This window comes from Scatophagus argus, chromosome 6 (assembly GCF_020382885.2).
Source record: "Scatophagus argus isolate fScaArg1 chromosome 6, fScaArg1.pri, whole genome shotgun sequence".
Taxonomy (NCBI): domain Eukaryota; kingdom Metazoa; phylum Chordata; class Actinopteri; family Scatophagidae; genus Scatophagus; species Scatophagus argus.
The window spans coordinates 9,982,486-9,994,604 of record NC_058498.1 but is presented as its reverse complement, the minus strand read 5'-3'; the positions used below and the strand labels follow the sequence as shown (position 1 = coordinate 9,994,604).

The 12,119-nt window shown below is 39.4% G+C and overlaps 1 protein-coding gene across 6 annotated transcripts in view; it reads left to right on the top strand.

The window, feature by feature from the left end:
• Positions 1-12,119, top strand: part of LOC124060520 (lisH domain-containing protein ARMC9) — a 30,706-nt gene that overhangs the window by 10,553 nt on the left and 8,034 nt on the right. For 4 of the 6 annotated variants that reach the window (XM_046391599.1, XM_046391600.1, XM_046391598.1 and 1 more), the window contains 10 exons: positions 989-1,079; positions 1,710-1,833; positions 2,223-2,362; positions 3,888-3,964; positions 4,978-5,052; positions 5,676-5,766; positions 6,161-6,213; positions 9,585-9,683; positions 10,573-10,688; positions 11,901-12,070. In XM_046391599.1, the coding sequence (XP_046247555.1) occupies positions 989-1,079; positions 1,710-1,833; positions 2,223-2,362; positions 3,888-3,964; positions 4,978-5,052; positions 5,676-5,766; positions 6,161-6,213; positions 9,585-9,683; positions 10,573-10,688; positions 11,901-12,070 (1,036 nt within the window). Of the gene's footprint in view, positions 1-988; positions 1,080-1,709; positions 1,834-2,222; positions 2,363-3,887; positions 3,965-4,977; positions 5,053-5,675; positions 5,767-6,160; positions 6,214-9,584; positions 9,684-10,572; positions 10,693-10,776; positions 10,976-11,900; positions 12,071-12,119 lie in introns of those variants that run through there. The other 2 variants (XR_006843585.1, XM_046391602.1) reach the window with 2 other exon arrangements.

The following is a 12,119-nucleotide window of genomic DNA, read 5'->3' as shown; positions in this document are numbered from 1 at the left end:
ATTATTTATATAAGTTTGTGGTTTTATTTATTTTAGCAATTTTATTTCCGTGTGACTGGAGACAAAATGCTCCCAGCCTCAGCATTGTCTTGTGCAATTTAATAGATGGGCTACACCAGGAAATACAGATTATATTCCAAATTTCAACCTCTCCAGAGGCTTTCATTTCATTTATTTTCTTTTCAAATTCATTTCATTTAACCTTTAGCTGTGGGCCACAGTGTTTAAGACAGTCCCTTTACAGAAGTGTAAATGATCTTCATCTCGCAACTGAGCTATTTGTGTACTTACTGCAATGCTCTTAAGCGACCTCTAAATACCACGATTTACTGCAGAGAGCCACAATAATAGTGGAAGGTTACCAGTTTCTTATAATCAAATCACAACCATGAAGGTTTTGTGTTTCATAATACCTAAAAGTCTAAAGGAACCTGCTAGAAGGAACAGACTATCAGTCTGTTTGGAGGCTCCTCATGGACAGGTCAGCAGGTAGCAATACTGACAACTTGCCCCAGGTTTGATTTGGCCAGTGCCGTGAAGCTGTGTAGTTGGGTTCTTAAGAGCCCCTTTTTGTTCCTATGCAACCTTTGCTCTAGGATATTTTGCCTTTCAAACACTTTTCTTGCTTTTATGCAAAAATTGTGACATTGTGAGCCTTATCTGCCCTCACTAGATAGAAAAAAATGCCAGCAAAGGTACTTTGGGGGTACTTCTGGATGTTCAAAGAATAGCATAATGGAGTGGTAAGATACTCATTAAATTTGCTATCTAAAAATTGGTTATTGGTCTATATTAGCCAGAATCTGGGTTTGCCTAACTGTAATCCCAGTTTTGCATCAGTTTGATGTTTGAATTTTTCACATTCCCCAGTCCCTCCAACTGAAGTTGTACATCAAGAAAGAATGGGAAAGAATTTTAAGTGGTCCAACGTTTCTCCATGTAAAAGCATCGGGTACACTAAACTACCCTACGTTTTTTTTTTTCATAGAAAACTGTGCTTCACTTAATGAGATCGAAGAACGAGATTGTCCGCCAATATGTGGCTCGTCTCATCAATGCATTCGCTTCCCTTGCGGAGGGTAAGTGCTCAGCTGCCATTACACTTGGTTAAGCATCATTATTTTATATAATATGTCCTTGTCTAACTGGATGTATTTGTAGACATAAATTCATCATTTTATCACAACCGTTCTTTTTTGAAACCACTAACAATCGTCTGTGGTAGCAGACCAGTAATTATGGGGGGAGGTTTTGTAAAGACAAATGTCACTGATGCTGACCTAAGTTACTTTTGATTATGTTGTCTATGTTGGGGTAAGATTATTTTGAATGACAATTATTAGTTAACATTCAAGTGTATGTCAGGCTCACATGAACTGAATTACTGACATGGTTGAAAATAAGAAAACTGTGAAAACTCACGGTTATCAAGCGTGGATTTGGTTTATTTTCCTTTCAATTAATGTCTTTCCATCATGTAAGTAAGTAAGGTAGTCAGCCTGTAACAGTCATACACACAAAACTTTTTTTCCATTACTCACTGAAATCAGTTTCATAATGTTAAACTATAGTCAGCATATATGTGTCTACAGTTGAAGTTGAATTTTATAACTAGTGTTATAGAAAATGACATGCCCAGTGAGGCTTTAAAATGTCAGGAAGTCTTTCTTGCTTTTGATATCAATTCCATGTTGTGGCAATGCTTACAGGTCGAGTTTACCTCTCCCAGATCCCCATCCTTCTGAATCTTCTGACAGACGCGCTCAGGACAGAGGAAAAAGACTCTCTGATAAGAGAGAATGTGCTTGTGGCCCTGCAGAAACTCAGCCTGAGGTAACTTGTAACATTACTACTTTGCTTTTCCAGTTTTTGGGTTGTCAATCACAAACAAGTTGACATGAAAGATGAATGGAATTTAGTCTTATTCAAGCTAGATTTACACTATATAGTGTACAAATACGTAGAGTAACCAGTCAATGTAAATTGATTTAATGTAGAACAAACTCAAAATGAGCATTTCTCATTATTTGCAATCCTTATAATGAACAGATAAAGAAACTGAGATTATTGAAAAACAATTGATTATTCATATAAGATTATAAGTTGAAAGTTACTGTAGTTTGAAAATGTATCTCTAATGTTCTCATTGCTTATAATTCAAACAGCTGGGGAGCACAAATACTTAAACTGAAGTTGCATTATTAATGATCTTGTCTTGGTAGGAGGAGTCAACAGACTGCCATGATAGCATATGATCTGATTGGGTGGTTGGTGGATGAGCTGCAGGATTCAGACTGTCTGAGTGACTACAACCTGGAGTACTCTGCAGCTCTGCTCATGAACCTGTGTCTACGAACAAAAGGTAAAGGCAAGGCACAGGGTGATACAGAGCATAACTGTAACAGCTTAACACTTTTAGTACTTTGTACTGTATAAGACTTACCATAGTTACTCCACAGTACTGAATGAGGTACAGTATTTTAAAAAAGAATCCACGAGAAGGGAACTCGGAAAGCGCATACCTCCATCAAGAACGATTCTCATTTATGTGCAAATCTGAAAGCACAGCCTCTGCATGTTAGGATACATTTCCCAAAGTATAAGAATAAAAATGTGGTCGGGTATAGCTGAAAGATCAGCATCCCCTCTAAAACATCCGTTTTGAAATCCCAGCTGTTCTGCTTTCTTCATCACTTTTCCAACTATTAATGCTATCCTTTGCACACTTTTTTGACACATATCCAATTCATGCTAATTTGACCCTCACCCACTTTTCCTAAGTCATACTCCTTAAATCGCTTTGTCATTCGCTCAAATTCAATTTAGCATCAGATTTTCAACGACCCTTGAAATTTAACACATCTTTCATACGTTGCTGGTATTACTCAATGTTTAAAACCAGTACTGCAGTACAACATTCAATATTCACACGGCAGTTTCTTCAGAAATGGTCTTCTCTTTTTTTTTAAATTACTGCTCATAGTTTGAACAGCACATTGGATGTTTTAAACTTGATTTTTCCATTAACCTTTTCAACCTTTTTCAACCTTTCATTTTGGGAAAGCACTCAGTAAGGTTCAGATTTCAGATCAGTGCCACACATTTCTTCTCCAGTGTAAAAAAGTATTTGAGTCTGATGAAGGCAATAAGCTTAAAGCATTTATCAATAAAGCCGAGTTTACTGAAAGGGAGTGTGCAAGTTGTGACGCACCCAAATTTAAGCTGACAGTCCACAGTGGTAATCCATTGTACTGCTCTGTATATCTAGTTGGCACCGCAATACGACATTGAGGGTTTACTAAACCTAAACCAAGATAAATATGGAGGAAAATATACGTTACTGGATAACCCATGATGTCAGGGTAAATCAGTTTAATCTCTTTGAAAGCAACAAAGGTTCTCTGTCCAACTTTCCTCCTAATGATGCAATGATTTGAATGATTTTATTATAGATAAAGGCAGCTATCAAGGCTTACACGCACAGTGCTGTTCAGTACACTGCTGTTTTTACTTACTTCCTCTCATGTCATAGCTAGACTGTATCTTTGTTCCTATCTTGTCACATTCACGCACCACAACCAAAAATACTCTTTTGCCTCTTTCTGTACTTCCTCCAGTTTTGTCTGAGTTGGTCGGGGAGTGCACTTGATATAATATCATAGTAGCACTGCACTGCATTTGATTTATTAGTAATTTTATTATCTTATACATGGAGAAAGACCAAACACAGATAAAATAATCTAAAATTGGGGCTAGAGGGAATAGTTGATTGTTACTTGAGTGAAAAGTCATCTTGTTAAAAAGAAGTAGTTAAATTGGAGTGTGTGTGTGTGTGTGTGTGCGTGTTTGTGTGTTTATGCATGTCTTTGATGGCTGTCTTTGTACAGGAAAAAGGAAGTGTGCAGACAATGCTAAACATGTGCTGAAGGTCCTCACAGACCTCCTCGGACACGAGAATCACGAGGTGATACATTCATCCTACAGCACTTGCACGTAGATGAAGCATACATAACTTATCAACACAAGCAGAATAGGGACATGCCAACACAATCAGAAAACAACAAAGAGAAAACTTTGCACCACAAAAGTACAGCTGCAACGATTAATAATTCAGTGAGAGTAATTACATAAACATGCCTCTCTTTGCTGTAGCCTGCTCCCTCGCCACAGTTGCTCTTCATCTCTGCCAAACCAACTTTTGCTTGCTGATGGAAAATGCTTACCGGTGTGCCGGTGTGGGAGAGACACCACAGACGTCAGACATTTAAAAACTCCAGTATAATTATGGTGGTGATAGGCTTAACCAGCATTGTGTGAACTTATTTGGCAAGGGCTTGAATGTAATGAACATCCAAAATAGTATTTTTTTGTTATTGAGGGTATGTAATTGTCATTGATGGTGCTGTTAGATTGCTGCTAGACCACCTCATCAGTATCACAAGTGCTTGCCTGCCTTTTTGTGTGGCAAGCGGGAAAGCATGTAGTTTTGACCGGGTGATAGTTTTGTTTTTTGGAAAGGCTAATCATCAACCAGTTTGGATTTGTTTGATTTTTGTTTTGAACTTTCAAAATGATTACATCTATCTTTTTTAAATCAATTTGACTTTTTGGACTTTACAATGCTCTGGGGTTATTGGAAAGGTTTGGATCACACAGGTTGGAAAAAATCCCTTTTAATTACTGGGTTTAAAAAGAATGAATAAACATGCCACAAAAAAATCAACTAATCAACAAACTATTCAGTACAGCCTAACCAACAGACACACCCAGGCTTGCTATGAAGTTGATGGTGCCTTCAAGAATGTTTTTAAGTGTGTAAAGCATAAACGTCCCTTAACTCATTCAGTTTTATAAAAGCTTGTCAACAACATTTGAATGCCATTAACTTAGGCTGCTGTAGTTAAAAAATATTTTTGGTATTTGGACGCACTACATGAGTGTGTGTGTGTGTTTGTGTCACTTCCCTTCACTCCTCAGATTCGGCCATATGTGAATGGAGCCCTGTACAGTATCCTGTGTATTCCCTCTGTGAGACAGGAAGCCAAAGAGATGGTGAGATAGCAGAAATGTCTTCACCTGCTTTGAGGAAACAGACACAGTTTGTGTTTTTGCTCTGCATTTGTCTCTTGTCTCTTTATGTCACCACACAGCCAGTCTTTAAAAGGGGAAACAAGCCCATTTTGTCCAGCAGATACTATATCTAAACTAGAAATAGACAAGTTTTTTGCTTTTATTTGTCATCATGAGGTAAAGGTTGATTTTCAAATTAAGTGCCCTTAGAATAATGATCTTGTCTGCCACTGAGGGCAAATTCTCTCTAACTGGCAAGCCAGTCGGGATGACATCCTGACCCCAGTTCTGTCTGCTTTCATGTCTGTTTTATAGACTAAATGAATGAATAAAGTCACACTTTTTTTCTGTGTTGGTGATTGCAACACTGAAGAAACTGTCAGATATCTTTATGACAGAGGAAAGTTTTTCTGTTTGTTCTTAAAACAGATGCCTCAGACATCGGCCACCATTATTAACACAATTATCGTACATTAAAATCAACTCTTTTGATTGGCTTAAAATTAACACTTTTACGCCAAGCCCTTGATTCTGAAACTAACTTTCAACTGTAAAGTCATGTGAATTCTCTGGTGCTACATGCGTTTCCTTTCACGTGTGTGTAGAGCGTAGAGGAGATTCTCCGCTGCTACAGCAAAGAGGAGAACCCAGACCTCAAAAGACAGATTGAATTCATCATTAAACAACTGAACTCAGGTTAGTGAAGTCAAATTTGCTGTTACAATCGATGTGTTGTACTTAATGAATGTGTATTCGTACAGGATAGGCTGTCTGTATATTATATGTGCTTTTAAGAATGAAATGCTGCCCAGAAATTTAAAGCAAAACTGCTAATTTAGCTTTTATGGGCAGCTGGTGTTACTGGCAGCAGTGATGCATTCATGGTCAAAACCGGTTAAGCGGCTATCAGTTGTTTTTTTTAGGTTTTGGACGAATTTCTTAAATCACATCCCTCCTTTTTATATTTTATGATTTAGACTTTATGCCTTCAGAATGGCATTCAAAGGTAGTGTAGTAAGTGACGCTCATTGCTGTTGGTTAAAACTTACCGATTTGTTTAATCTTTGTGCTTTGGCTGTGCTCCACCCAGTTGATGAAGAGGGACCAGAGTCCGATGATGAGGAAGAAGAGGATGACAATGATGTAAGTCCTCCCCTCAAACTGTTAGACAAGGAAAAGTTAATGCTTTTCACCATCATATTATGTACCCATCTACATTATAATTCGACACATTTTATAGGAATAAAAATGCGTCAAAACGGCAAAACTGAGGGCATGATGAGAAATGAGGGTGAAAGGATGCATGACCAGAAAAGAACGCCTCAAATTTGACACCTTTTCCAAACCTGCAGATGGCAATCTCAGTGTGACACAGATATTGGGTGTCTCTAACCTGTGTGTGCATGTGTATGAGTGTATAGAGGAATTGATGGGCCTGGCAGATATTGGATTCTGTGGGAAAGTGGGTTATCAAGATAAGGTTATAGTAGTACTTAAAGTGGCTGGAATCTGCAAGGCGTGCGTGCATATGCATGTACACAGTACGTGTGTCCCCCTTTCCCCTCGTGGTCGCATAAGAATTCCTTGAGTGTGAGTGCCCTTATTCTGTTGCCTCTGATCTCAGGTGTGCTGTCTTTGTAGCTGCTATCCATTTACCATGGCTATATAGGGGTGAAACGATATATGTAGACCAGTGCGGACTACACTGTTCTGTTGCCGTGGTGCCAAGCATTGTATTAGTGTATGACCCAGCTGGTAGACTCAATGTTATTTCAGACAAGTTCATTTTAACTATATCAGTACAGAAATATAGTAACATATATAAGCACCACTATGTGAGAAGAAACAGTGAAACACACAGGAGCAGTGGGCTGCATCAAGCCAGGAGCATATATTGGGGGTTAAGTGCCTTGCTCAAGGGCACATCAGCCAGCTAATGGGGGGTGGGGACATTATCACTCCACCACACTCAAATTTTTCCTGCCCGTCCGGTGGGGGAATCGAACCAGCGACCCTTCTGATCACAAGTCACTTCTCCAACCTCTAGGCCACAGCTGCCCCCAAATGTGAGCAAAACTGCTGGACCTGACAACATCCTGGTCTTGTACTTAGAAAATGTGTCAACCAACTAGTCAATACCAGCATTTTAACATATGGCTGTCGCAGTGAGAGCCTTTCCACCTTCCCAAATGGGGCTTCTTCACACACATGTGCTGGCTTGGCTTGGCTATGCTTGACTCTGCATGTCAGCTTAGCACGGTAGGAATTTGCATTTTTCCATTATATACTCAATTACAACGCTTGTCTTGCGGCGGTAATGTGTAAAAGCAGCAGGCTGAGACTAGCAGTCAGAAGAGCCTCTGTAAAATAATGGCTGTTTGATTTTAGGGGTACCAGTGACAATTACTTTCAGCATTGATTATTCTGCTGCTTATTTTCATGATCAATCAATTACTCAATTCTAGTAATTGTTATTTATTAATAATCTATTATAATTAGTCTATAAAATGTAAAAAAAAAAAAAAAAGGGAAAAAACACTCACCACAATTTTAAAATGTTTGACATTTAATTTTCTCTCAGTTGATTAATTGACTAATTGCGGCAGCTCTGTTTCCTTTGTTATTTTTGCCGTGGTTGTTTTTTTCCTTCACAAAGCACGTTACCTAAAAGATATTTACCTGTTTGAAGTGAGCTGCTGGCAGAGCTACAGTAACACCAGGTTGTCTGCAGCTCCTAATCTAAAATCTCACTGTGCTGTTTCTGCTTGTACTATTTCATTTCCTAAATTCTTCACAGTAAAAATCCCCCTTATTTTATTACTCAAAGACTGTTATGTTAATTAAAAAAAAAATCAGGAAATGGGTTTTCAACAGCAGTAACTGAATATGACTCCTACAACTGAAAGTGAACGTCATGGAACAGTAAAATAAGACAGATACCTGAAAGGACAAGGAGGGACGCATTAGAGAAACCAAACTTCAAATCACAGAGATTCTTTTGGAAGCTACAAAGGTAGAACTGAACACATGCATGCTTCTTCTCTCTGTGTGGTCACCTGCACGTAAGTTGCATCTTGCAACATGTGCTTGTTTGAGGGGAAGAACAGTCTAAATAGCTACCAGCGTCACTGTGACCTTCACCCCCACTGCTTTTAGAAGCAGGTTCTCTGGCACATTAAAGACAACATCCCAGCCAGCTTAGACTCTCGTGTGTTTGCATTCAGAACAAACAGATCCACAGTGGATGCCGTCTCCACTGTCCCGCACTCAATCTTCAGACACCTTAAAATGTCATAATACTGTTTTGGAATAGTAAAGAACAGAATAGAATAGAATAGAAACCTTTATTGTCATTATACCTAGAGTACAACGAAATCTGATTGGCTCAACAACGATTACACAGGCATCCTTTATCACAACATTCACACTTGTAAAAGAGTCTCGAGCTGCTACCATCTTCTCAATTTCAGATCAGCATTCAGTACAGTCTCCCCCATCAACCTTAACACTCTGGGTTGGATTACCACACTCTGCATGCAAATGCATATTGGACTTCGTCACGAACAGACCCCAGATAGTTTTGATTGGTGGTGACACCTCCTTCACTGAAGCGCTGAACACGGTGGCCCCTCAGGAGGTGTGCTCATCCCCCTCTTCTTCACACTGTACACACAACTGCAAGCCCTGACACGGAGAGAGCTCCGTTGTGAAATGTGTGGATGACACCGCCATGATCGATCGGATTTCCAACAGCAACAACATTTCATATCACAAGGAGGTGAACAGTCCTGCAGGGTGGTGCTCTTCTTGCTGACCTTTTACTGTAGGTACAGCGCCAGCAAAAATCACGGAGAGGAAAGCTGGTTTTAGGAAAAAGGAGGCAAAACACACATTCCTGTTGACACAATGGAACAGTTTTAGGTTCTTGGGAATTAGCCTCGAACAGAACCTGTCATCGACATCACACATCACACAAAGAAAGCTAAGAAAGGACTTTTTGTCTTAAATAAACTTAAGATTGCAAAATTCCTGTGCCAAGTTCTCGTTCATTTTTACAGGGCAACAATAGGAGGGACTCTGCAATACATGATTAAAACAATCCACAACATTAATAAATAAATAAACTTTACACTGGTGCATAGTGTACAAACTTTCTGCGTGTGTGAAGATATGTACTGTATGTATGTGTATATAATTAACTGTATATATTGCTTTAGTTTTATTTTTTTTAAGTCTGTGTCTTAATACCTGAAAAAAAAATATTATTAAAATTATTAAAAATTCATTTTGGGGAGCTTCTTCAAAAAAAAAAAAGAGGATACTGCCATGTCACCCAATCCAAACTAATAAAAAATGAAAATTACTGACGCTGCATACTTAGATAGTCTTTTGTGACCATTATGTTTATGCCTTATGTCCACCCCAAATTATTTAATTTTTTTTTTATCATGTCATTTTTATCGTTTTATCATTATTATATCGTCACATCATTGTTTTATCATGTCTTGTGACAGGAGGATTTAATGGACACAGATCTTGATACAGAGGAAGTTCTCCAGCCGGAGCCGAGGGAACTGTCTGGCGAGAGCCTGCTCACCACTGAGTACTTGGGCGTAAGAGCAAAACACGCATATGCTCTCTACACTTCTCACTATGCACAAGTTAGATAACCATGGCGCTGTTTGCTTGGCAGACATAAACTGCTCACAAAAAAAAAAGAAAATAGCTGCTAGTTTCTTACTGAGTTCTGGCTGATCAGCTAATGACAGACAAACAGAAATGTATGCACACAAAAAAAGACATTAGAAACCAACCATCCATGAATTTTATTTGATTGTGCTGCTAAATGTAAGATTTGTACAGAAGCTGCGGAAAATATTGCTGCATGCAATAGTGGTCATTTTAAAGAAGTACACAAGCTGGCTCTCACATTAAAGGAAGCTTCCAGTAGTTAGTGTCTATAAACACAGACAGCAACTCCTCTAGTCTGGAGGAGCTTTTTAACACTGATGTCACCGCCATGCTGCATTTGCACTAAATTAATGATTGACTTTATGAGCTCTTAACACCTTATATCCGACTTTTATATGAATTCATGGAATCCAGATGTCAATGAGAAAAGCACTTAACAGAGCTTGTTATGCACCTTTATATTCCCGAGTCAGACCAGTTACTCTGTTAGCTAGTTGCTGTAATTACCTATTAGACACCGAACCCGTTTCATAGGTTTGACGTGATCTTGAGGATTGGTACGTGAGCCACTGGACACGGGATCACCCCTGTCACTGACAACAGGGACACATGTAGAGAGCTTGAAGTGAAACTGGGTACTGTTGTGCCCAATGTTTTTTTTTTATTATTATTATTATGCACTGTCTCTGGTTGCATTTCAGGCTTTGTTTTTGTAAGACTACAGTATTTCTCTCTGCTGTTTGGTGATAGCAACAAGTTCACATTTAAAACAGGTTTGTAAAATGGGTATAAATTCTCTTGATTGTCTAGATTATGACCAACATGGCAAAAGTGAAGAGGAAGTCAACCCCTTTACCACAACCAAGTGTCGATGAACCTCTACAACGACCAGTCACACCGAGTTCTCATCGTAATGTGAGCACAGTGTAAGTTAAGCACACACACAATTAGACGGTCCAAACTGGAGTTGACTCTTAAGCTGACATACTAATTCATGGTGTCTGTGCATGTCAGAGTGACAGGAAGTGTAGAATAAGGGAGAGTTTTTTGCAGTGTGTCCTGCACTGTTGGCACTAGCTGGTCCTTGTCGACAGCTTTTCAGCCGACTGAGCGTGATGAAGCCCATCGGTGAGAGGAACGCCTCTGATTGGCTGTTCAGCTAAGCTAGTCAGTGCATGAAAAGACAAACAGAAATGAGCAACGCAAGCAAACAGTAAGTCGCTTTTCGTTTATTATTTCAACAGACAGTTGACCAGCTGAAATCATCTAATTTGTGAGCCAGAGTGGTGTGTGGGATTAAGATTGTACTCCTAATCTTAGATACGCCCTGGTGCTCTTCTAACTGCCATGTGTCTCATTACATCTTGTTGAAGAGGATGGGAGCTTTGCTTACCTTGGGTTCATGCCCTACAAAGTAATGTCTGAGTCTTTCCCAAGGAAAGCTTATGGAGATTGATGGCATTCTATTAGTGCGGCTGTTTTGATATCTTGTGTAACTTCTGTCAAAGGAATGTTCTGGAATGAGGCTTTCTTTCCATTTCTTGGAAAGTTGCCATTGGTTCAGATGCTGCTGTAAAGTTTGATAAGATGCTTGTCCTTTTAAGACACTCCCTCTGACTTCCTGTACTCACATTTGTTTGCTTGTCTCCTATCATAATTACAATATAATCTACCTTTACACCTATCCATTCAGTACTGTTAGGAACTTACTGTTAGGAACTAACTTACTTTTTTATTGGGCTACACTGAAAGTGCAGGAGAATACTACACTTAGTTACAGAATTCTGACCTTTCTTCCAGGGGTGGACCAGTTTACAGCAGCACAGATAGCTTGTAGCGTGACCTCGGGTTCATTTTGACAATAATAGGTCTGCTGCCTTTTGTTTCAGAGCCACTAACACTAGTGCAGTAGGTCAGAGAAAGAATGGGTTCAGATACAGCTTGTGTGGGTTTCCTCCACCCTCAAAAACATATATATTTGGTTAATTCTCCTGGCAGTGACCTTGAGTGCACCTCAAGGATGGGTTGAATGCATAAGAATAAGTTTCACTATGTGACAAAGAAGGATTTTTCTTCTTCAAAAGGAACATTCTGGTTCAAGTTCTTACTTGTATTGTCTGTGGTCTTGTTATGCGTAGGGATTACCGATGCGGCAGTCAGGAGGGTGAGAGTAGCAGAAACAGGGACTACCCTCTGAGCAGACAGAAGAGCGAGGAAGGAAGTCTGCCTCCTTCCCGACACAACTCCCGACCTCCTACACGTTCCGGCAGTCGCCCAAGCACCGCTGACTCCCTACGTCACAGCATTGGTGGGTGCCTGTTTGTTTGGGTTTTTTTTATTTTGCAATACATGGTTCC